At 45.7% G+C, this 25,202-nt stretch overlaps 3 protein-coding genes across 8 annotated transcripts; 1 reads left to right on the top strand and 2 right to left on the bottom strand.

Moving 5' to 3' along the window:
- Nucleotides 1-915: 915 nt before the first annotated feature.
- On the bottom strand, nt 916-12,907 carry mat2al (methionine adenosyltransferase II, alpha-like). Of its 2 annotated transcripts, XM_080477100.1 has the most exons (10): nt 12,814-12,907; nt 12,406-12,744; nt 11,032-11,109; nt 7,435-7,557; nt 7,249-7,361; nt 6,678-6,821; nt 6,361-6,579; nt 4,550-4,732; nt 3,949-4,082; nt 916-1,269 (listed from the first exon to the last, which is right to left on the bottom strand). In XM_080477100.1, exons 2-10 carry the CDS (start codon nt 12,479-12,481, stop codon nt 1,167-1,169), a joined length of 1,173 nt encoding a protein of 390 aa, XP_080333226.1. In that variant the 5' UTR covers nt 12,482-12,744; nt 12,814-12,907; the 3' UTR covers nt 916-1,166. The 2 variants fall into 2 exon arrangements, with proteins under 2 accessions (XP_080333226.1, XP_080333225.1); XM_080477099.1 differs by having other exon boundaries at nt 970-1,269; nt 12,406-12,870.
- A 1,248-nt stretch (nt 12,908-14,155) lies between these two features.
- On the top strand, nt 14,156-18,848 carry LOC308117969 (vesicle-associated membrane protein 8). 2 transcript variants are annotated; one of them, XR_013935857.1, is made up of 4 exons: nt 14,156-14,450; nt 16,859-17,047; nt 17,131-17,866; nt 17,910-18,848. XR_013935857.1 is itself a non-coding variant. In XM_080477104.1 (3 exons), the coding sequence occupies exons 1-3, from the start codon at nt 14,448-14,450 to the stop codon at nt 17,266-17,268; spliced, it is 330 nt and encodes a 109-aa protein (XP_080333230.1). In that variant the 5' UTR covers nt 14,160-14,447; the 3' UTR covers nt 17,269-18,848. The 2 variants fall into 2 exon arrangements, 1 of the variants encoding a protein (XP_080333230.1); XM_080477104.1 differs by having other exon boundaries at nt 14,160-14,450; nt 17,131-18,848.
- A 261-nt stretch (nt 18,849-19,109) lies between these two features.
- On the bottom strand, nt 19,110-25,164 carry hnrnpd (heterogeneous nuclear ribonucleoprotein D). 4 transcript variants are annotated; one of them, XR_013935855.1, is made up of 9 exons: nt 24,703-25,164; nt 23,900-24,068; nt 23,650-23,811; nt 21,902-22,033; nt 21,678-21,777; nt 20,961-21,098; nt 20,797-20,885; nt 19,980-20,079; nt 19,110-19,169 (listed from the first exon to the last, which is right to left on the bottom strand). XR_013935855.1 is itself a non-coding variant. In XM_080477102.1 (8 exons), the coding sequence occupies exons 1-7, from the start codon at nt 24,867-24,869 to the stop codon at nt 20,815-20,817; spliced, it is 939 nt and encodes a 312-aa protein (XP_080333228.1). In that variant the 5' UTR covers nt 24,870-25,164; the 3' UTR covers nt 19,110-20,079; nt 20,797-20,814. The 4 variants fall into 4 exon arrangements, 2 of the variants coding, with proteins under 2 accessions (XP_080333228.1, XP_080333227.1); XR_013935856.1 differs by having other exon boundaries at nt 23,900-24,064; nt 24,688-24,794; XM_080477102.1 differs by having other exon boundaries at nt 19,110-20,079.
- Between the last annotated feature and the right edge of the window lie 38 nt (nt 25,165-25,202).

Below are 25,202 nucleotides of genomic sequence, written 5' to 3'. Positions count from 1 at the left end.
ACGTATCACAGATTAAACGTCCACAGCAGAAGCTTCATGAGATCAAACAAGGACGGAGGATTTCATCGTCATTTCCAAGTCTAATCCCAAAGTAACGTACGGGAGGAACATGGATGGATTTCTTTAAACTCCTCTCTGCAACCGCCTCCCGACTGCAGCAGAGGATTCTGGGTAATATGTGCCTGAAGTGTGGAAGCTCCTCTGTGACCGAGTGCTCATCTCCTCTCCGTCACCCTAAAAGAACCTATTAACATTTCAAATTAATGCAAATAACCTTAAATGACGAATAATTGCCCCTGAATTCAAAATTCAATTACCGTTAAACTCTGACGAGCGGCTGATTGAAAAGCAGGAATAATTTCTGCGACAGAGTCGCTCTGATGGGTCGGAGGACGAACAAGGAGACAAAAGAAGGATTCATAATAGAAATACCTCATTATTTAAATATTACTGTCACGAATGCTGCAGGAGGCTCTTTAAGGAAACGGGATCCCACCTGGCGCTGGCCTGGTGTACCTGCGGTGTACCAGCGGTGTACCAGCGGTGTACCTGCGGTGTACCAGCGGTGTACCTGCGGTGTACCTGCGGTGTACCAGCAGCTGATTTGAACTGGAAAACCTGAGAAATGAGCAAAACTCCAGAATCAGGAAACGACTGACCGTCCAGAAACATTCAGCTCATGCTAAATGTAAACTTATTGCTGACGTCAGCATTAAACGGTTTCCCATCTTGCTTCTGTAAACAACCGGCCCTGAGGGCGACCTTTGACACCTGGCAGGAGCAGTAGTTGCCTCAGATGCCCCCTCTGTTCCTGACTGAGGAGGATTGGCCCTGAAGGCTCAGCAGTGGTAGAACAGCGCCTCCTGCTGGTGAGGGAGTCAGACTGAAGGTGGTAAACCAGCGGCTCTCGTCAATGATCATTTCAGGTTTTTTTACTGAAATTTTACTCTGAAATAAACAAGTATCAAAGAAAATAAGTCGTTTTTTTTAATCAATGCTGGTTTTTTAATAATCAAGTAGAAATTGAAGAAGATGATTTAAGAAGACTAGAGCGAGCTGATAAAAATCGCTGCTTCAAGCTTTAAGAGTTTTTAGCTTCAACTCAGACGTTCTGAGGTTTAATTAACTGATGATCTTTAAAAATGTGGATCTTCTTCCTCGTCCCGCTAAAACAGCAAAGTCTTTGGTTTCTCCCACGAGAACTCGTCTCTTCCAAAGTGACCGTAGCAGGAGGTGGACTGGTAGATGGGCCGCTTCAGTCCCAGCTCCCTGTGGGAGAGACAGCGGTAAACGTTAGTGGACAGTAAACGTGAGTGGACAGTAAATTTTAGTGGACAATAAACGTTAGTGGACAATAAACGTTAGTGGACAGTAAACGTTAGTGGACAGTAAACGTTAGTGTACAATAAACGTTAGTGGACAGTAAACGTTAGTGGACAATAAACGTTAGTGGACAGTAAACGTTAGTGTACAATAAACGTTAGTGGACAATAAACTTTAGTGGACAGTAAACGTGAGTGGACAGTAAACGTTAGTGGACAGTAAACGTTAGTGGAGAGTAAACGTTAGTGGACAATAAACGTTAGTGGACAGTAAACGTTAGTGTACAATAAACGTTAGTGGACAATAAACTTTAGTGGACAGTAAACGTGAGTGGACAGTAAACGTTAGTGGACAGTAAACGTTAGTGGACAATAAACGTTAGTGGACAGTAAACGTTAGTGGAGAGTAAACGTTAGTGGAGAGTAAACGTTAGTGGACAATAAACGTTAGTGGACAATAAACGTTAGTGGACAGTAAACGTTAGTGTACAATAAACGTTAGTGGACAATAAACTTTAGTGGACAGTAAACGTGAGTGGACAGTAAACGTTAGTGGACAGTAAACGTTAGTGGACAATAAATGTTAGTGGACAATAAATGTTAGTGGACAGTAAACGTTAGTGGAGAGTAAACGTTAGTGGACAATAAACGTTAGTGGACAGTAAACTTTAGTGGACAATAAACGTTAGTGGACAATAAACGTTAGTGGACAGTAAACGTTAGTGTACAATAAACGTTAGTGGACAATAAACGTTAGTGGACAATAAACTTTAGTGGACAGTAAACGTTAGTGGACAGTAAACGTTAGTGGACAATAAATGTTAGTGGACAATAAACGTTAGTGGACAGTAAACGTTGGTGGACAGTAAACGTTAGTGGATAATAAACGTTAGTGGACAGTAAACGTTAGTGGACAATAAATGTTAGTGGACAATAAACGTTAGTGGACAGTAAACGTTGGTGGACAGTAAACGTTAGTGGATAATAAACGTTAGTGGACAATAAACGTTAGTGGACAGTAAACGTTGGTGGACAGTAAACGTTAGTGGATACTAAACGTTAGTGGACAATAAACGTTAGTGGATAATAAACGTTAGTGGACAATGAACGTTAGTGGACAGTAAACATTAGTGGACAGTAAACGTTAGTGGACAATAAATGTTAGTGGACAGTAAACGTTAGTGGACAATAAATGTTAGTGGACAATAAACGTTAGTGGACAATGAACGTTAGTGGACAGTAAACATTAGTGGACAGTAAACGTTAGTGGACAATAAATGTTAGTGGACAGTAAACGTTAGTGGGCAATAAATATTGGTGGACAATCACGTTGGTGAGATAGATAGATAGATAGATAGATAGATAGATAGATAGATAGATAGATAGATAGATAGATAGATAGATAGATAGATAGATAGATAGATAGATAGATAGATAGATAGATAGATAGATAGATAGATAGATAGATAGATAGATAGATAGATAGATAGATAGATAGATAGATACCTGGACTGACGTCCCAGAAGTGAAGACAGTCTGTCCTCTCTGTCCCTGGCTTGTTTCAGGTTTTAAAAAGTGTGTTGCTCCAACCAGCCAATCAGAAATCAAACCCTATATAGTGTCATTGGGGGTTTAGCCAATCCCAATCAAGGTAGGCCCTCCCTTTGACTCCTCCCACAATTAGGCAGCTCTGCTCTGGCACATGGCACCACGAGAGGAAGTACTTCCTCCTCTTCCCAAGATGGGCATGTGTGGGCGGAGCCAGTCCAGCTCACACAGACACAGCAGATTCTGAATGCAGCTCCTATGATCCAATATTCAAATGGAGGAAAATCAAGGAGGAGCTAGAAACTTAGAATACTGAAGGTTTCTGGACCGACCAGACCAGGAGGAGGAGGAGAACAGGAGGAGGAGAACAGGAGGAGGAGGAGAACAGGAGGAGGAGGAGAACAGGATGAACAGGAGGAACAGGAGGAGGAGGCGAACAGGAGGAACAGGAGGAGGAGGAGAACAGGAGGAACAGGAGGAGGAGGTGAACAGGAGGAGGATGAGAACAGGAGGAACAGGAGGAGGAGGTGAACAGGAGGAGGAGGTGAACAGGAGGAACAGGAGGAGGAGGTGAACAGGAGGAGGAGGTGAACAGGAGGAACAGGACGAGGAAGTGAACAGGAGGAATAGGAGGAGGAGGTGAACAGGAGGAACAGGAGGAGGAGGTGAACAGGAGGAATAGGAGGAGGAGGTGAACAGGAGGAACAGGAGGAGGAGGAGAACAGGAGGAACAGGAGGAGGAGGTGAACAGGAGGAGGAAGTGAACAGGAGGAACAGGAGGAGGAGGTGAACAGGAGGAGGAAGTGAACAGGAGGAACAGGAGGAGGAGGTGAACAGGAGGAGGTGAAGAGGAGGAACAGGAGGAGGTGAAGAGGAGGAACAGGAGGAGGAGGTGAAGAGGAGGAGGAGGAGAACTGCTGGATGATGATAATAATAAGACATTTTTTTCAAGGCGCCTTTCTTGGCACTCAGGGACACCTTACGAATGATGTGACCCTTTCAGACGTTAGTGGACGTTAATGAATGCTGGCCTTGTTGGATCAGTAAAGAACCTGCAGCTTTCACCGAGGACACGTACTTGACGATGACGCCGGGCCGCAGGTCGAAGTTCTTCTGGACGATCTGCAGCAGCTCGTCTTCATCGCGACTCGATGTGCCGAAGTGAAAGACGCTGACGGACAGCGGGTGGCTCACGCTGATGGCGTAGGAGATCTGGAGGGGAGTTTCGTAAATGTCACACGAGTATCGTGCTTTTGTTCATACGGGTGTCGGGTGGATCTCAAACGCTTGTCGCAGGAATAAAGAAGAAATGATCACCGTGTTTCAAGCCAAGTCCTCTGACGAGTCACGTGTATGTCCAACAAACGCCAAACCATTATTTTCAAGTGTGAAGTTAACGCTGAGTGAATTCTGAGTACCGTATTCTCTGGACTATAAGGAGAACCTGAATAATGTCTCCATAAATTTAATCTTCAGAGACATTTTTCTTGCTCTGTCAGTTAATTACAGTAATAAAGCTTTTTTCTGCGTTTCTGCTGCAGCTTTCTGGTGATACGCTGACATCTAGTGGGCACACATGGTATCCTGCTATATTCTCATATACAAATAGTCCGGACGATACAGTGACTGTCAGAGTGGCGTTGTTGGCCGAGGACCACGTCTCGTTTCAGTCGTCTCACCTGAACTAGGGCTCTCCTGCACAGTCCGGCTTTCACCAGCGACTTGGCGACCCAGCGAGCAGCGTATGCTCCGGACCGGTCCACTTTGGAGTAGTCCTTCCCGGAGAAGGCTCCGCCTCCGTGGCCGCCCCAGCCTCCGTACGTGTCCACAATGATTTTCCGTCCGGTCAGTCCGGCATCGCCCTGTTTACGTGAGAAAGTCAATGCACGACATGTGGCCACGCGGCCATGTCAGCACGCCACGTTACCATGCCACGTTACCGCGTCACGCTATGTTACCACGCCACGTTACCACACCACATTACTGCGTCACGCCATGTTACCACGCCACGTAACCTTGCAACGTTGCCACGTTACCACGCCACGTTACCTCGCCACATTACTTCGCCATGACACATTACCATGCCACGTTACAATGCCATGTTAACATGCCGCGCCATGTTACTACGTTACCGCGCCACAGCACGTTACCATGCCACGTTACCATACCACGTTACCACGCCACGTTACCATACCACGTTACCATGCCACGTTACCATACCACGTTACCACGCCACGTTACCATACCACGTTACCACGCCACGTAACCTCGCAACATTACCACGCCACGTTACCACGCCACATTACCTCGCCACGTTGCCACGACACGTTACCACGCCACGTTACCTCGCCAGGTTGCCACGACACGTAACCACGCCACGTTACCATGCCACATTCCCATGCCGCGCCATGTTACCACGTTACAGCGCCACAGCACGTTACCATGCCACTTTACTACGCCATGTTATCACACCACGTTACCTCGCCACGTTGCCACGACACGTAACCACGCCACGTTACCATGCCACATTCCCATGCCGCGCCATGTTACCACGTTACCTCGCCACGACACGTTACCACGCCACGTTACCATGCCACATTCCCATGCCGCGCCATGTTACCACGTTACAGCGCCACAGCACGTTACCATGCCACTTTACTACGCCATGTTATCACACCACGTTATCACGCCACGTTATCACGCCACGTTACCATGCCACGTTACCACGCCACGTTACCTTGCCACGTTACCTCGCCACGACACATTACCACGCCACGTTACCATGCCACATTCCCATGCCGCGCCATGTTACCACGTGGCCGCATTACCAAGCAGCCACGTTACCACATCATGCAGCCACATTACCACGCCATGTTACCACACAACGCAGCCACGTTTCCACGTTACCACGCAGCCATGTTACCAAGTCACGTCACCACGTCACCACGTCACCACGTCACCACGTTACCACGTTACCACTTCACCACGTTACCACGCAACCACGTTACCACTTCACCACGTCACCACGTTACCACGTTACCACGCAACCACATTACCACACCATGCAGCCACGTTACCATGCAGCCACGTTATTACTTCACCACGTTACCATGTCACCACGTTACCATGTTACCACGTTACCAAGTCACCACGTTACCATGTCACCACGTTACCATGTTACCACGTTACCAAGTCACCACGTTACCAAGTCACCACGTTACCATGTCACCACGTCACCATGTTACCAAGTCACCACGTTACCAAGTCACCACGTTACCACATCACCACGTCACCATGTTACCAAGTCACCACGTTACCATGTCACCACGTTACTATGTCACCACGTTACCACGTCACCATGTTACCACTTCACCACGTTACCACTTCACCACGTTACTGCATTATCACACAGCCATGTTACCACGTTACCGCTTCACCACGTCACCACGCCACGCAGCCACGTTACCCCTCCAGATGCGACAGCACTGACCCGCGGGCCTCCGATCAAGAACTTCCCGCTGGGCAGCAGGTGGTAGACGGTCCGCTGGTCCAAGTACTTGGCGGGAATGACGACCTTCACCACTTTCTCCATGAGCTGGTGTCTGATCTCGTCCAGGCTGATGTCTGGACGGTGCTGAACGGAGATGACCACGGTGTGCACTCGCAGAGGTTCCATGGCGCCCGAGTTGTCTCGGTACTCCACCGTCACCTGCAGGAGACGTTACAAGATTTTCTGACCGTCGTTGTGCGTTTCACAGAACCTAGAAGAGACACGAGTCACGGAAGAGTTTAAAGACGCGGTCTGACCTGGGATTTAGAGTCGGGCAGTATCCAGGGACACTCTCCGTTCCTGGACAGCTCCCTCATCCTGTAGTTGAGTTTATGAGCCAGAAGCAGCGTCAGCGGCATGCACTCCTCAGTTTCATCGGTTGCGTAGCCGAACATCAGACCCTAAAAAGACAAACAAAACGATAAACATTTACATTTGCATCTATGGACATCTGGAGGTGAAGCGAGAAGAAGGAAAAATAAACAAAGACACTAAACAAACTAAATTAAGAAACACAAAACAAAGACATGAAAACAAAGCATCCATGTTGTCATGGAAACGTGAAGCTCCTCATATCGTCATGGAAACGTGAAGCTCTATAAGTGAGTTCAGGGTTTGAATCAAAGTGGGGGAATTAAGTGTGACTGTGAATCAAACTGATGACAACGTAGCTGATTTAGGAGTTTAAACAAACTTTCACATCGCACTTTAAAGAAAACCAGTTTTCGTCTCCTGAGCAGGAAGCCTTTCTGAGCGGACGGAGGCGAGCGTCGGTGTGGCGAGCGTCGGTGTGGCGAGCGTCGGTGTGGCGAGCGTTGCGGTTCAGACCTGGTCTCCAGCTCCGATGTCCTCCTGCTCGCGGCCCTCGAACACGCAGTCGGAGATTTCCTCGGCCTGCGGCTCCAGAGCCACCAGCACGTTGCACGTCTTGTAGTCGAAGCCTGAAAATCACATTTCAACCCAAATCAGCAGCAACATTCTCCGAACCTCTCGCTCGGTTAAAGTTCTCATCACCTTTGGACGAGTCGTCGTAGCCGATCTTCTTCACGGTGTTTCGAACGACTGCCTGGAGGTCCACGCTGGCCTTCGACGTCACTTCTCCCACCAGCAGGATCATTCCCGTCTTTGCTACACATTCTGCAACAAGACTCCGTCTTTACGTCGCCTTCAGATCAGAGCAGATCGTTTACACTCGTTTACACTGAAGAGAAACAAACTCTTTTCACGCTGAAGAGACTGTAGAGACTCGAAACAAAGATTTATTTTGAGCTTCTGTTGGGATCTCACAAGACCACAGAAAGCGGTTCCTTTCTAATGAAAGACAATTTTCAATTGTCCCTGAGCATCTCACCGCAGGGGGGGTCCTGTTGCCACTGCAGCCCCATGCATGCAAATCCTCCCCCCTCCTGCTCAAAGGACACGGACTGCCTCATGCTCGTCAGTCACCGATTGGTTGAGGCTCCCAGGATTCGACACCTTGGAACCCCCCCACCTTATCAAAAGCCTTTGGAAGAGATTCTCTGGAAAAAGCTTTGCTCCTCCTCTTCCACGGAGGAGGAGGGTTGCTGGAAGCAGCTCACCCAGCGTTAGCATCCTGCTACCAGCAGAGGCCTCAGCTCCTCTCCTGACCGACCACCAGGGTCAGAGCTCCCCTCGGATCCAGAGACCAGAGACCAGAGACCAGAGACCAGCACCCAGCGTCTGATCTCCCATCAACCAGGGAAGACCAACCAGTTCCTCCAGGACGAGACCAGGAAACGACACCTCACAGAACCTCTTTGTGCTTTTTCCTCAACCAGCAGGAAAACCAGCACAGACCCGAGCGACCAGATCCTCTGGTCTGGACAAGGGAACAACCAGGAGGCTGCAAAGGAAGACTCTCCTGAACCATCAACTTGGTCTTCTTCTCTCCAGCCTGGACCACAACCAAACGTCTTCAAAGACATCAAGGAAGTGGTAACAAACAACTGGTCATTACATGAGATGATTAGTTCAACCTGATGCTCAGAATAAAACACTTTAACTTTTACAAAGATGTGTTGATTCTATTACAGTGATTGAGTTCTATTGATAATGATATTAGATTCTATTACAGTGATTGAGTTCTATTGATAATGATATTAGATTCTATTACAGTGATTGAGTTCTATTGATAATGATATCAGGAGTAGTTTTCAACCTGTAAACCAATGTTAGCTCTGCCACACACACACACAGGCTCTGCATGCTAACCTTTGCCTTACTAACTAGTTAACTACCAACCTACACATTTCACATCAAAGACAACATCAGATAGTAACTCGACACCGTCTGACCCTCCAGATGTTTTACAAAGCAAATCACCTTCACATCAACTCTTTTTAGAAATGTTCCTTAAACAAAGACACACAGGAAGTAGACGCTAAAGACGAGCTTCTATGTTCTATTGTTCTCCATCACCTGGTGGAGACCGAGGACAGCCTCCCTGCTCTCTGGTAACCTCCATTCTGAATGGAGCTGATTGTTCTCCATCACCTGGTGGAGACCAAAGACAGCCTCCCTGCTCTCTGGTAACCTCCATTCTGAATGAAGCTGATTGTTCTCCATCACCTGGTGGAGACCGAGGACAGCCTCCCTGCTCTCTGGTAACCTCCATTCTGAATGAAGCTGATTGTTCTCCATCACCTGGTGGAGACCGAGGACAGCGTTCCTGCTCTCTGGTAACCTCCATTCTGAATGGAGCTGATTGTTCTCCATCACCTGGTGGAGACCGAGGACAGCCTCCCTGCTCTCTGGTAACCTCCATTCTGAATGGAGCTGATTGTTCTCCATCACCTGGTGGAGACCGAGGACAGCCTTCCTGCTCTCTGGTAACCTCCATTCTGAATGGAGTTTATGGTGATCTGCCATCTTGTTTCGTAGTTCCATCACACACACACACACACACACACACACACACACACACACACACACACACACACACACACACACACACACACACACACACACACACACACACACACACACACACACACACACACACCAAGCTGTAAATCGGTAGTTAGAATCTGTGTTTTATTTGTTTTCATTGTAAATAAATATATTTTTTGGAATCATACTTGCTGTCTTATTAATGAGCACAAAGGTGAATGAAATATCGACTCTTCTGTGTCAAAAACTCCAAAATCCTTCAAACTTTACTGTTAATTCTGAGAATTGTAATTAATTTAACTATTAAGTCAAATTCCTAATTAACTGTTTAGTATATCTTATGAGACTGGTAGAACTGAACTGGCTATCATTTCCTGTTAAACAGGTGGAGCTCCCGAGGTGTCTGATACAGATGAGAATAAATTTTCAATAACATAAGTAATAACTATCTTTGATAATTATTAATCGTTATCGATAGTCAAACTGCCGAAACTCAACATAATTGGTACCTCGTGATCCTTATGAGGTTAGAAATCCCGACACTTCCATGTGTAGAATTGCTAAATACAATCAGTGAGAGTTTCTCCTCATTTTTACCAGATAGCTTCAGTTCTCATGTTATAAATGTAAAATTCTAATGTTTCCCACCTCCGAAGAAAACACTATTTAGAATCAGAGGGAAAAACAGACATCTAACGAGAACCGCAGCAGATCTGTGGCGTGTTTTTAATGAGGTTCAGAAGGTCGTAATAAAACTCCTGGACTTCGAACCTCTCAGATAAACGGTTTAATTATTAGTCCAGAAATCCCTCCAGGACAAATCCAACATGAGACTCTTAACGGAGCAACAGACACAGAATGAAAGCAGCTGTCGAATGTAGGAAGTTAGTACATTTACCAGCATGTTGGGGAAGTCTAAGTTTCCCAACGTTATAATACATATTTCAACTTTTAGAGTTTTTATTTGTGAATAGAAGGGAGGAGAAACGACCAACATGCAACAAACTCTGAGCAGCAGCCAGAACTTGGAATGAATGTTGTGTCTTTGATCGACTCCGGACTGAATCTCAACCAGCAGCAGCAGCAGCATTAACACGCCTTCTGACGTGAATGCTGCAGGTTTCATTTACAGATGAGAATCAATAAAAAAAAGAATTATCCAGCAGAATCAAGAAAAAAAAAGAAATATTAGGCAGAACTGATAAAGAATCAAATCATTAAGCAGAATCCAGAAAGAACCGAATCATTAAGCAGAACTGATAAAGAATCAAATCATTACAGAATCGAGAAAGAGCAGAATCGTTAAGCAGAATTGAAAATGGAATCGTTAAAAATCTTATCAATTCTTATCCCTACTCATGAGTAACTGGTAAAGAAGGGAAAGTACAACTTCCAAGTGAGAAGTTTGGGGGCCTGCTGACATTTTAATGAAAAACTTTGGGGGCGTTTTGGGTCAGTTTCCATGACAACGGTGCTCGGAGCCCCTGGAAACTGTTCCTCATACAAATAATTTTAATTTCCATGGATATTTTGCTCATTAAATTTAATTATTGTGAAGTTTAGTTATATAACGCAGATCATTTTTCAGTTTTTGGCTCAGAGGACGAATCACCTCCAATCGGTAAATGAGAGTATTTATTGAACTAAAGGTGTATTTCTGGCAGTTTCCAGGAGAAAGACTGAGGAAGTGGAGGAACTCGCCACAGGCCACTTTGGCATCGGGGTCTTGACTCAGGAAGGCGTCCAGCACGGCGTCGCTGATCTGATCACACATCTTGTCTGAAAACACAAAATCTTCCCGTTAAAACAGAGACGAGGCCGAAGGACAGCCGCTGCTCTGAGGACAGCCGCTGCTCTGAGGACAGCCGCTGCTCTGAGGACAGCCGCTGATCTGAGGACAGCCGCTGCTCTCGGGACAGCCGCTGCTCTGAGGACAGCCCCTGCTCTGAGGACAGCCGCTGCTCTCGGGACAGCCGCTGTTCTCGGGACAGCCGCTGCTCTGGGGACAGCCGCTGCTCTCGGGACAGCCGCTGCTCTGAGGACAGCCCCTGCTCTGAGGACAGCCGCTGATCTGAGGACAGCCGCTGCTCTGGGGACAGCCGCTGCTCTCGGGACAGCCGCTGCTCTGAGGACAGCCGCTGCTCTCGGGACAGCCGCTGTTCTCGGGACAGCCGCTGCTCTCGGGACAGCCGCTGCTCTGGGGACAGCCGCTGCTCTGGGGACAGCCGCTGCTCTCGGGACAGCCGCTGCTCTGAGGACAGCCCCTGCTCTGAGGACAGCCGCTGCTCTCGGGACAGCCGCTGTTCTCGGGACAGCCGCTGCTCTCGGGACAGCCGCTGCTCTCGGGACAGCCGCTGCTCTGGGGACAGCCGCTGCTCTGGGGACAGCCGCTGCTCTCGGGACAGCCGCTGCTCTGAGGACAGCCCCTGCTCTGAGGACAGCCGCTGCTCTCGGGACAGCCGCTGCTCTGAGGACAGCCGCTGCTCTGAGGACAGCCGCTGCTCTCGGGACAGCCGCTGCTCTCGGGACAGCCGCTGCTCTGAGGACAGCCGCTGCTCTGAGGACCAATGGTCTGGATCAATGATAGTGATAATAACTAAATATAGTATAAAAATACTAATGGGAAATATTGGTGTTTGCATATATTATAATATTGGTACAAACATAAAAATGTTAAACCTACAAGTATTTACGAGTATTTGAAATATGTTGTGTATACCTGTGTAAATGAAGTGTATTATTATGAGTTCTGCTTCATCTTGTATTTGATTTGTCAACAGGGTGAAGTAAGAGTTGAACTTCAGCTTTTCACTCTGTAAATATGAAAACGTGCTTATTTTATTTTGTTGACCACTGAGCGAAGAAATAAAAGAAGGAAAGAGCAACAAGTCCAACGTGAAGCTGACGTCACAGGGTCTGGATCGTTTCCACCTTGTGAGGCGACACACGCGCACACACACACACACACACACACACACACACACACACACACACACACACACACACACACACACACACACACACACACACACACACACACACACACACACTCTCTCTCTCTCTCTCTGTCTCTACCTGAGTGTCCTTCTCCCACGGACTCGGAGGTGAAGAGGAACGTTTTCCCGCGGTGAGATCCGCTGCTCGTGTTCATCTTCAGGCGAGTCTGAACACACACTCTCTCTAACACACACACACACTCTCTCTAACACACACACACACACACACACTCTCTAACACACACACTCTCTCTAACACACACACACTCTCTCTAACACACACTCTCTCTAACACACACTCTCTCTAACACACACACTCTCTAACACACACTCTCTCTCTAACACACACACTCTCTAACACACACACACTCTCTCTCTAACACACACTCTCTCTCTAACACACACTCTCTCTCTCTCTCTCTCTAACTCACACTCTCTCTCTCTAACACACACACACACACACTCTCTCTCTCTCTCTAACTCACACTCTCTCTCTCTAACACACACACAGACTGCGATGGACAGGTGTGGATTACACCAAGTAACGGAAGCGTGGACGAAGAAGAGGAGGAAGAGGAGGAGCTGAGCCCATGGACATTATAAAGTATATAGTGTCTATGGCTGCACCGCCGCCAGGAGGCGCTGTCACACAAACAACCAACAACACTTGAAATGAACGCGAGTGAAAAAAAAGTGATTTGTTTTTACCCGCCAGGTTTACTCTACACTGATTCGCTCATACTGGTGTCACTCAAAGTATTACAAGGATTACATGGAAAATATGAGTTGTCATAAATTATTACCTTTATCAAATAAATAAATAAAATAAAATAAAAAAAAGAATGGTCACACAAAATTACCAAAAATAAGTTAAAATGCCAATAAACAGATGCAAAATGAAAGTGAAATATCTTAAAGACCCCGGCTCGCTCCCCGGGACAGCATGAGGCTCTCAGTCTCAAGGTAGAGGGTTCGTGTCCCACGCCGGTCGCCACCTTCCCGTGGGCTCTCCACCTGCAGGAAGGTTCTTGTGGATCGATGGATGTTCTTAAAGAAACAGAAATATACTAAAAAGTTACACAAAATAATATTAAGGATCATAGAAATGTTGAAAAACACATAGAAAGTGACACTGAGACACAAAACTGTATTAATGGAATGTCAAACATCCTTAACGAAACAGAAAACTACCAAAAAGTGACACAAGATCACATTAGACACACACACACACACACACACACACACACACACACACACACACACACACACACACACACACACACACACACACACACACACACACACACACACACACAGAAAAATCATAGAAATGTTGAAAAACAGACACAAGGTGTAAAACACGTGTCCGATGTCCTCAAAATGAAACACAAAAATAACTAAAAGTGACACAAAATGACACTAAAGAGACACAAAAATACCCAGAGTTAGAAAAAAGACCAAAAAATGACATAAACACACAAGAAAGTGTAAAAGAAACGCCAAACGTCATCAAAGAGACGCAAAATAGACCAAATGGAAACATGGAAACACCGAAAACTGACACAAAATGACGCTGGAGACACAAAATGACTCGTAAAAAGACAAAAAACAAACATAAACAAAGACAGACACAAATAAGAATAAAAAAAGACCAAATGAGAAAATTCGGCCTTGAAAAATGAAAAGTTGAGATGAAGTGGAAGTTGTGCTCCAGAGGGGCGTGCAGTGGTTTGGCTGTGCAGTGTCACTGTGTGTTCACTGCAGGAGGAAACCAGCTGACATGTAAAACACACACACACACACACACACACACACACACACACACACACACACACACACAGCGCGAAGCAGGAAGTGCAGTCGGAGTGTGTGGCGTGTCTGTTAATGAGTAACTGAGTCGAGGTTCAACGTCCATCATTGAGCTGTGATCGTGTGACTCTCTGGACCAGAGGCAGAAATCTCAGACCGAGCTGGACTTGGACTGGACCTGGACCTGGACCTGGACCTGGACCTGGACCTGGATCTGGACCTGAACCTGGATCTGCTCAGCTACTTCCTTCACTCTCTCTCTGAGGTTTCTATGAAGACGTGTGGCTGTTTGTGAGGACAAAGTGAACTGCGATGGTGAGTGCTGCTCACTTCACTTTTCACCAGGATTCCTCTTGAACTGGTTCATCAGCAAATCTGACCGAGCGTCGACCAATAAATCCACTGAAAGGTACAAAACAACCCGAGAGAGGAGGAAATATTGGGAAATACACGCATTATGAGCAAAAAGAGAAGCACTGATTACCAGAAAAGAGAAGCTCAATGACTAGAAAGTGACGAGGACCGACCCAGGAAAGGTTCCACAAGTGACAACAAGTCACCAGAAACTGGTTCTCAAGTCCAAAACCTTTGATGGACGTGTTAAAGTTCTCGACACCCGGGTTTAGGTTCCATCGCCTTACTCCATGGATTTAAGTTTAATGTTGATTTATTCATGTTGACATACTTATGAAACAACAACAGACAAAATAACCACGAAGAAGCAAAAGAAAAGAAGATGGGAAATAACAAAACCCTCCATAGTGAGACGGAAAGGAACAACGTGGCTGGAACAGGATTAAAAATGAACCCAAAGCTAAAATAATGCCAAAAGTCATAGAAAGGATACTAAATTATCAGTATGACTGTTGTTGTTGCTTTTTACTTTGTTTCAGGATTAAGAATCAAGAAACATATGAGATATAAAATGAGCAGATTAAAAACCATAAAAGCAAAAAGCAGTATTTTAGGCCAGAAAAAGGAAATTAAATGCTAGAAAGTGACAATAAATTCACTGAATTGAGACAAAATTTCCCCAGAAAAAATTTAAGAAGAAGACGTCACACGACTTAAAATCAACATAAACTGACTGAAATAGGTTTTAGAAACAAAAGAAAAGATGTAATGTCAAAATCAATAATAGAAAGTAGGAGGGATTCTAACCCAGAATCACAAAAAAATACAAATTGAGCAGCAGGAGAAACACGTCGACCTTAAAGAGATTTAAAATAAAAAATAACCAAGATGATAAGAAAAAGGATCAGTCACACATAGAATAGAAAATTATTAAAAAAATAAACAAAATAAATGTACATTTAAAACGACCAAACAGAGATATAGAAAAACCCTGAAAATATATTTAAAAATTGTCTAAATGTAAAGAAAAAAGTATAAAAGGATGTTTTGATTTCAATCAGTACCCATAATCTCAATCTGTAAAACACATAAAGTCTTATCTTGTCTCTCAGGCGTCACCAGAGTCATTTAGTTTTATTTGGATTCATGTCTGAAATGTTCATATTGAATCGTGAACCAGATTCATTTGAATCTTTTGGAGACAAAAAAATATCCAGAAAGAGACAGAATGTGTGTAAAGAAAAATTAGAAACACTGAAAAGCCGGAAGACGAGAAAAACATTGAAACTATTTAAAAATGAACAAAAAAAGATAAAAAAAAAAATAAAAAAAAGGTGCTTTTAAATAAAAAAACAAAAACAAAAACAAATAGAGACGATTGGAAATCCCAGATGCCTCCACAGTGGATTCAAGTCTTTTCATATTAGTTTCAAAATGACCCCCGAAAATATGCAGAATCTACAAAAAGGCAAAAATTAACAATAAACCATAAACTTAAGGAGCAAATAAGGAACATTAATGACCTGAAAATGGAAAAAAAATTACATTAAAGTGATGAAAAATTATAAAAAAGATTGTAAAAATGAACTTAAACTAAAATGTAACTGAGGCCCCGCCCACTCAGACACCGTTTCCTGTCACCATGGTTACTGTCTGATCGTCCTCACGACGTTTTTAGGAGCCGGAAAACATTTTATTTAATCGTGTTCCAGAGTGGAGGAATTAGAAAACGCCGCCTCAGCTTTGACGTGTGGACGGACAAGACGCACACTAGCTGAAAACGATGATGTCATGGCCCCGCCTCTCGACCTATAACCCCGCCTCCCTCTCCGTGATGTCATTAACACCACCAACATGGCGGACTACCTGCTCCAGGTGGAGCTGCAGGAGCTGCTGATGCTCGTCGCTTTAATAAGGACACATGCTGGATTTGTCCTTTTCTACCTTTTTTCATGCTCCGTGTCTTCTTCTCTGTTTCTGCTGTGTTTCTGTGGCAGCGTCACAGCGCCACCTATAGGCCTGACAGGTGGACTACACCGTGTTGAGTAGTTTCCATGGTGTTGTGTGGACGGTGTAACTTTTTAAGAAGGACGGGGAGAAAAACGATGGTATTGTTGCCATGTGTGTAGTCGTTGTTGTTGTAGTGTGAGTAATCCTATCGCTGTAGCTTCCGTTTCCATGGAGACGGAGTCAGAGTGTGATAAGAACGTCCTACTTTGGAAGCCGTTCTCTAAAAGTTGTGTTTTCTGTGTCTTGGAGAACCATTGTCAAGTAAACGGAAACCAAAATGACAGTGTTTTTGACCTCTCAGACGTCAGAAACAGGAAGTGGGGCGAAACGGCTGCAGTAATAGATTACATTCCCCACAGGAGAACCCAGGGGCTCAGCAGCCGCCGGCGCCGGCCGCCGGAGCCACCGCCACCGCGTCCCGGATGGACGGCGTGCAGGAACAGGTCAACGAGGTCAAGGTCATCCTGACGGACAACATCAACAAGGTGCTGGAGCGAGGGGACCGGCTGGACGACCTGATCGGGAAGACGGACGACCTGCAGGCCACGGTGAGGACGCGTCCGGCGCCGACACCACTGGAGACACCATCTTAAAAAGTCCCTCTGAAGCCTCACTTTGCTTTTTTCTGCAGGCCGACTCGTTCCAGAAAACCTCCACCAGAGTCGCCCGCAAGTACTGGTGGAAGAACATCAAGATGATGATCATCATCGGCCTGGTGGCGCTGGTCATCCTCATCCTCATCATCCTCGCCGCCACCAAAGTCATCTAACGGGACGGAGGCCGTCACAGCCATAGTTCCAAACCAGCGGTCTGGGCTGCCGCGGTCCGGGACAAACACGTCTCGGCAGTAAAATTCTACCCTGTAAATAAGGACGACTCCACCTTCTCCCTCAGACGGACTGAATCCCGTCGGTAAAATTCACCACTGACTGACCTCAGCTGTATTTAGCATTGATGCTAATGCTAATTCGTTAGCAATGAGGACGCCAGCTTTTCGTGTCTTGTATTGTTTTTTTTTTATTATATTGGAGACGCCTCAGTTCTCGAGGCGGCGCGGCCCAGGAAAACTTTAGGCCTCATTTCCACGACGATTCCAGTGAAAACAGAAAACTTCAGTCGCGTTTTCAGGCGTCTGTTGACACAATAACAGAGAAACAACTTCCTGAAAACACTGACTCCATCTCCATGGAAACGGCAGAAGCTCTGCTCCTGGTCACCATGTTGGCTAGTGGTTCTGCACATGCTCAGTAGAACCTAGTTTCCTCCATGGTGTCATGACTCCCAGTCAATATATTCTCCTGGGACTTTGTGCTTTTATTTTGACAGTCCCCGTAATAATAATCCAACTTGGTAGTTTTATTTTGACAGTCACCATAATGACAATCCAACTTGGTAGTTTTATTTTGACAGTCACCATAATAACAATCCAAGTTGGTACTTTTATTTTGACAGTCACTGTAATAACAATCCAACTTGGTGGTCTGTGTACTAGAATGTCCGTGTTCTCCTGTTAATGTTTAGAGCTCATTGTTCTCTGCTGTGTGTGTGTGTGTGTGTGTGTGTGTGTGTGTGTGTGTGTGTGTGTGTGTGTGTGTGTGTGTGTGTGTGTGTGTGTGTGTGTGTGTGTGCTTTCAGTACTAAAACTAGCAGCATCAACTAGTGGCCCAACATGGAAACTACATTATTTGTAGCGTTTCTGCCATTTCCATGGAAACAGACATAATCAACTTAAAAACTTGCTGAAACTACAAATACACATTTTCTTTTGAAATGTCGTCACGTAAACGAGGTGGTAGTTTGAAGCCTCATGCTGTCGTACGTTGGCGGAAGTGGGCGTGGCTTCTGTGTGACTTGGGGGCTGATTGAAGACCGCGTCAGGAGGGAAAATAAATGTTCAACGTTTCTGAGACGCTTCCATAGAGAAACAGCCAATCACAGCAGCTGTGTTAGAAGTGGGCGTGGCCACCTCAGCTGGTCTCTTCCTCATTCAATGGGGGGGGGTGTGATCTGAAGTTACTTTTACTGTGTAATCAGATTACAACAGAAAGCTCCTTTATAAAAACAAACTGCACATGAACGGAAGATTTTGAAGCTTTTCATGTTTTATTAGTTTCACGTCATGAACAACCTCAGAAATGAAAGAGGAGATGATGATTTAAACCACCAAGAGATTAAACTGGAATATAAAACTTTTTTTAACACTCCACACGCTTTTAGCTGAAACCACTGAACTGTGAACCAGAGCGTTTTATTTAAAGTCCCGCACGCCGTCCGGATGTTTCCCGCTCTGTAACGTTTTCTATGACTGATGATGGTGAAAATAAAGGTTAAAAAGTAATAATAAAATCATCTTTTTTTGTAAGTTTTTTTTTTTTTGCTACGAACTCGACTGCAAACGTGTGATTTGTTCCGACCGGCGTCGTCACGTTTGGACGGGAAGGAAACACCAGAGGAAGAAGCTTTCCAGGAACGTTAAATAGAAAAGAAAGAACAAGAGGAGAAACACTGGTGAGGGAGCGGGGCAAAGTAATGAGAGTACTGATGGGTAAGTACTGAGGGGGAGTAAAGTACTCGGGGGGGGGGGGGGGGGGTAGTCTTATCTAAGTGACCTCTGCTGGATTTCGGCGTCTGCTCCACCAGAGCGCTCAGCAGCTGCCGTCGCTCTGAAACCTGCAGGAAACAAACCGGGAGAAGAAACAGTCAGACCACACACACACACACTCACACACATAACCACACACACACACACACATAACCCCACACACACACACACACACACACACACACACACACACACACACACACACACACACACAATAGGAATCCCCTAAATGTCCAATGTAGTCAAAAAGAATAAGGAACAAAGAAACTTTTACAGTTTAACTCCTTGAAGTCAGAAAACCTTAAGATTGGTCAAAATCAACAAAAACCAGTAAGAATTAATTAATAAATACAACATTTAAAGAAAAAACATTACATGCAAATTTCTGGAAAATGTGTTGATTTCTTCTGGTTTTAGAGGAAACTTTGTTAAGAAAAAAAGAAAAGGGAGTGTTTGTTTTCCCCGCGGCTGTCAGTAACACAGAGCAACAACAACAGGACACGGAGACACTTTATCCCCCAACAGTAGAGTCCAAAACAACTAAATAAAGAAACAAGCATTAACATTAAAGATTAGCACGTTAACGTTGGGAAAGTCCAGAGAAAGCTGTACATATCCTTCGAAAAGCAAATAGTTAAAGTTTTTACAGGTTTAACAAAAAAAAGGTTACTTGTGGGGGGAAGTAAAGGGCCTGGAAAAAATGACAATTACATGTGTAGAATTTAACGTTTACATTACAAACAGTTGCAGAGAAATTAAACAAACAAAATGGAAAGAAAGACAACAAAGCTGGACGTGTCCCATATTGTTTTTTTTTGTTGTTTGTTGTTTGTTTTCTGAGATTAGAAATGCTGATACAGGATGTTGTAAGACCATACCAAATGGCAGCATTCGAGAGCGTATGCTTCTCGTACCCGGTCCGCATTGAGCGGCCCGGAGAGAACCTGGGAGTCAGCTCAGGCCTGCAAGGAAGCTCCGCTGGCAGGTACAAACAAGGTATGTCAGAGTTAGGAGACAACAGCACTTTGGACCTCTTTCTCTTTTCCCTGCACATCCTCATGTTTTACACTTTGTACTTTACCTGTTAACTTTACACTTTCAAAACAGACAAAAGAAAGAAAAACAAAGAAGCAGAGAAGGTTGAAAACGAGGCAGCGGGCGGCCGGCATTAACCCTTCACAGGCCGGATGTTAACCCTTCACAGGCCGGATGTTAACCCTTCACAGGCCGGATGTTAACCCTTCACAGGCCGGATGTTAACCCTTCACAGGCCGGATGTTAACCCTTTACTGGAAAATGCTGGGAAATTTCAACCGCCAGGATTTTCTTAGTCCCCAGAATAATAACCTCCATCGTTCTGAGGCGGTTTTTTATTATAAAAACCTGTAAAAGTGATTCAGGATTTAGAGCCCGACAACGCCTCTACAATCCTTCAGTAATCCTTCATTTAGAAGTGCTACGCCAGCAGCTCAGTTATTTATTTATTTTTCCCTGGACTTCCATGAACTCCTCCCAGAGGGCGGAGTCAGTGGGGGCGGGGCCACCAGCCCGATAAAGGGTTAACGCGGCAGCCCCCGCAGCCTCGATGTTACCATTAACTGTAAAAAAAGACCAAAGTTTACCAAATGTTATCAAACAGGTAAATAAAGCTACGGTAGGTCGGGGGGGGGGGGGGGAGTGCGTGCGGAGGCGTACCTGCTGGAGGGGGCGGGGTTAATACGGCTTGTAGCTGTTGGTGTGGCCGCCGCGCCGCGGGGATTTTCCGTATCCACCCGATTGGTCTGCTGTGAAAAGAAGAAGAGCGCAAAGCGTCACGGTTACACCTCCCGTCACCGCGGAACGCCGCCGCCGCTACTCACAGTCATAGTCGCCGTATCCATAGTAGTTGTTGTAGCCGGAGTAATCGTAGCCGCCGTAGCCTTGGTTACCGTAACCATAGTTACCATAGCCTTGATTCCAGTAGTTACCGTAACCCTGGTTCCAGTTCTGGTTCGGCCCTGAAATCAACCCAACGACACAGTTACACAGTAATAGATTACTTTTGGAAGTATGCACAAGTAACTGATTACTATCATGAAAAGTAGCAACAGCTGCTGTCTCTGCATCCTGCTCGCTAATCTAACAGTTAGCATGAGCCAAAGTCGCTATTTCACTCAACTCTGGTTTTTGGATGGATTCTTATTGATTGGTGATCGGTTAGTTATCAGTCAGTTATCTAAGTTATTGATTGGTGATCGGTTAGTTATCAGTCAGTTATCTAAGTTATTGACTGGTGATCGGTTAGTTATCAGTCAGTTATCTAAGTTATTGATTGGTGATCAGTTAGTTATCAGTCAGTTATCTAAGTTATTGATTGGTGATCAGTTAGTTATCAGTCAGTTATCTAAGTTATTGATTGGTGATCGGTTAGTTATCAGTCAGTTATCTAAGTTATTGATTGGTGATCAGTTAGTTATCAGTCAGTTATCTAAGTTATTGATTGGTGATCGATTAGTTATCAGTCAGTTATCTATATTAATGATTGGTGATCAGTTAGTTATCAGTGAGTTATTCAAGTTACCAGTATCTCGACTCACCGCTGCCTCGTCCTCTGGACCTGGATGAGTAACCCCCCCGGACCCCCCAGTACTGCTGCTGCTGGTACTGCTCCTTGGACATGGCTACTTTGATTTCACACTGCAGGAAGAAACAGTCATGAACAAGTTCTGACAGGTCCCGCCAGGTCCTGATAGATCCTGACAGGTCTAACAGGTCCTGCCATGTCCTGTGCTGGACTCCGGGGGTCCGGCTACAGGCCCACCTTGCTCAGGCCGATGTTGTGGTACTTCTTTTCCATGATCTGCTTCACCGGCTCCTCCTCTTTGAAGGTGATGAAGCAGAAACCTCGACGTTTGTTCGTCTTGTTCTCCATCGGGAGCTCGATGGACTCCAGCTGTGGAAGACACCGACAGGTGAACCCGGAACCAGACCCAGCCCGGAACCAGACTCGCGTCCCATATAAACATTACGGACAGGAAGTGACAGGAAATCCAGTGTCAATCACAATCTCTTTTCTGCTGATTAGCCATTAAAAACCACTTCCTGTGCATCAAACCGATCAATAGCTGAACTGAGGGAACAACCCAGGAGAGATTTGATCTGTTAAAGCAAAACATTTGAATTTAACAGTTTGATTTTGTTGAGTTTTATGAAAATGTGATTGGTGAAGAATACAAACACTTTGCTGATGCTGTGAACATTTTAGTGCTTTGAAATTTGGTCCAAATAACAAAAATGTTTTGTTTTTGGTCAATAACACAAAAGTCAGATATGAAAGAATTCAAGCTGTTCAGGAAGTTTTGTGTGACAGAAAGAATTCAGATGAGCACATTAAGGTTCCGATTCCAAGGCAACGTTTCCGGTGAAAACACTTAGGCCCCGTTTACACGACAACGTTTCACATGACAACACCTAATCCGCTAAAAAAAGGAGTGTGTTTCCACTGCAGCAGCGGACACAGAGACAACGGTGTAGTTCGTCACCCGGGCCACTGGAGGGCGCTGTTGTTTGATTTTGTAATGAAACCACACAGACGTCTGTGCAGAGAACAAAACACTATAAAGGTGAAGAAAATGTAGAGAACCTGACATCCGCATGGACTGATGACACATCGGATGATATCAGGGAGAGTCTCAACTATTAAACTACTGATCTGGAGGATAAAACTAGAATACTGACGGAGAATAATAACACTACGGGTCGTACCACTACGGGTCGGCCATGTTTGTTTACAACTGGATGAGCAGGAGGGAGGGAGGGGAGATGAGCAGTAACAGGTTGTGTCGCCTCCATCAGTCTCTGCAGGAGGGATTAGCACAGTGAAAGAATCTTTCCACTTTGGGAGCCGGATTAAAAACTTCAGGATACAGTGGATCAGAACTCTGGTGTCGTGTAAACGGACCCCCCAAAAGTGAAGGAAGTTTTTGCAGATACACTCGAATTCGTTGTCGTGGAAACGGGGCCTTAGTCTTTGCAGTCTCCATGTCAGGCCATTAGTGGGCGCTGCTTGTTTGTTTATGGAATGAAGCCACACACACACACACACACACACACACACACACACACACACACACACACACACACACACACACACACACACACACACACACACACACACACACACACACACACACACACACACACACACACACACACACACACAACATTTCTAAAAACAAGGAGATGGAGCTCAAGCCTTTTCATAAAGTTCCACCTCGTTTTCAACAAATTCTGTTTTCAGCATCTCCGAGCGCTGTTGGCGTCTCTCTCTCTCTCTCCCTCTCTCCCTCCCCCCTCCCTCCCTCTCTCCCTCTCTCCCTCCCTCCCTCCCTCCCTCCCTCCCTCTCTCCCTCCCCTGAATGTGAAATTCCTGCCGTTACAATGTGGACGCCTGCGGCTTATCGACAAGTGCGGCCTATATACTTACAACTCTATTACTTTTATATACAGGTGCAGTCATTAGCCTGGAAATTACGGTATTTAAAATGAGAACGCTAACGGGGTCCATACCTCTCCGAAGGCACCGAAGTACTCGCGGACCTTCTCCTCAGGGGTGTCCGGAGAGAGACCGCCTACGAAGATCTTCTTCACCGGCTCCTTGCTCTTCATGGCCTTGGCTTTCTTTGGGTCGATTACCTTCCCATTGAGCTTGTGCTCCTTCTGCGAGGCGACCTTCACCGACAAACACACTAAGGTTAAGCTGGACCCGTCCGATCCCCGGGTGGAGGTTCTGTGCGGACGCCGTGCGCCGCTCACCAACCTTCTCCACGCTCTCTGGCTCTTTAAAGAGCACGAAGCCAAAGCCGCGGGACCGGCCGGTCATGGGGTCCAGCTTCAACGTGCAGTCCACCACCTCGCCGAACTTGGAGAAGTAATCCTTCAGGTCCTTCTTGGTGGTGTCCCAGCTGAGCCCGCCCACAAACATCTTCCTGTTAGCACAAACCGCCACACACTTCAGATCAGACCACACAGAAAACAGATTGGATGGAAAGCTGTGCGATGAGAAAAAGATACGATAGAAACGATTCAACGATAAAAAGATTTGCTAAAAATAAAGTGATGATAACAACTATATGATAAAAACAATGCAATAATAAAATGCAATGCTTAAAAGATACGATAAAATATACAGAAAAAAACGTGTGATAAAATAAGATACGATAAAAACAACGCGATGTTAAAAAGATTTGACAAAAACAAATAAATGCTAAAACGATACGGTGAAAGCAAAGCTATTCTAAAACAACAGACAAAAAGGATTGGAATAATGGATTTTAATATTTGTTGACTTCAAGAACCGTGAATTTGTGTGATCTCTCTAATCTGTGTCGAGAATAATATTCCTGTCCCTTTGGTTGCAGCGTTACATTTGTAAATAATCTATTAATTTAACTATGGTAATAATAATGAACAGTACAGAAAACGCATGCGTATTGTTTTTTCGTGTTGTTTTCAGGTTGTTAATGTTAATGCTGATGTGTGTGGGTGTAGGGCTGCAGGAGCTCCGGACCCCCCCCGGGGGGGGGGGAGCCTGTCAGCCGGGGGGACTTGCCGACACCGTACCCCTCGTCCTCCTCGTTCTTGCTGGCATCGATCCGGGAGCCCTCGGCCTCCACCCCGCTCTGGCCGCCGTCCCCCCCCGCCGACATTGGGTCGTCGCTGTTCGCCTCCCCGTCCTCCTCCATCCGCATCATGCTCGGGTCGTCGGTGAACTCGTAATCGTCCGACATGTTTCTAAATCAGATTTCAAGTTTAACGACTCCGAATTACAGCGACGTCAAAGAGGCTAAGCTAACTTGCTAGCTGCGTTATAATGTGTGACACTGTCAACGTGAGACGATTAAAACGCAAATTAAAGCGGGGAAGCGGCTCCGGTAGCGTGGCGTCAGGGTGTAATCAGGCAGAATGTGTTTGAATAAGGCAAAATATAAATAAATATACGACGATTTGGGAGCGAAATTCTGAACGTCGTTTTGTTTTCATCACCGCCGCTTCTTCTTCTGCGTTTTAAAACCAATAACACGGACCGATCAAACACGGCGCCCCCTGCGGTCTGAAAGAGA

This window comes from Lipophrys pholis, assembly GCF_963383615.2.
Source record: "Lipophrys pholis genome assembly, chromosome: 12".
NCBI lineage: Eukaryota > Metazoa > Chordata > Actinopteri > Blenniiformes > Blenniidae > Lipophrys > Lipophrys pholis.
This window is presented reverse-complemented; position numbering and strand designations above follow the sequence as displayed.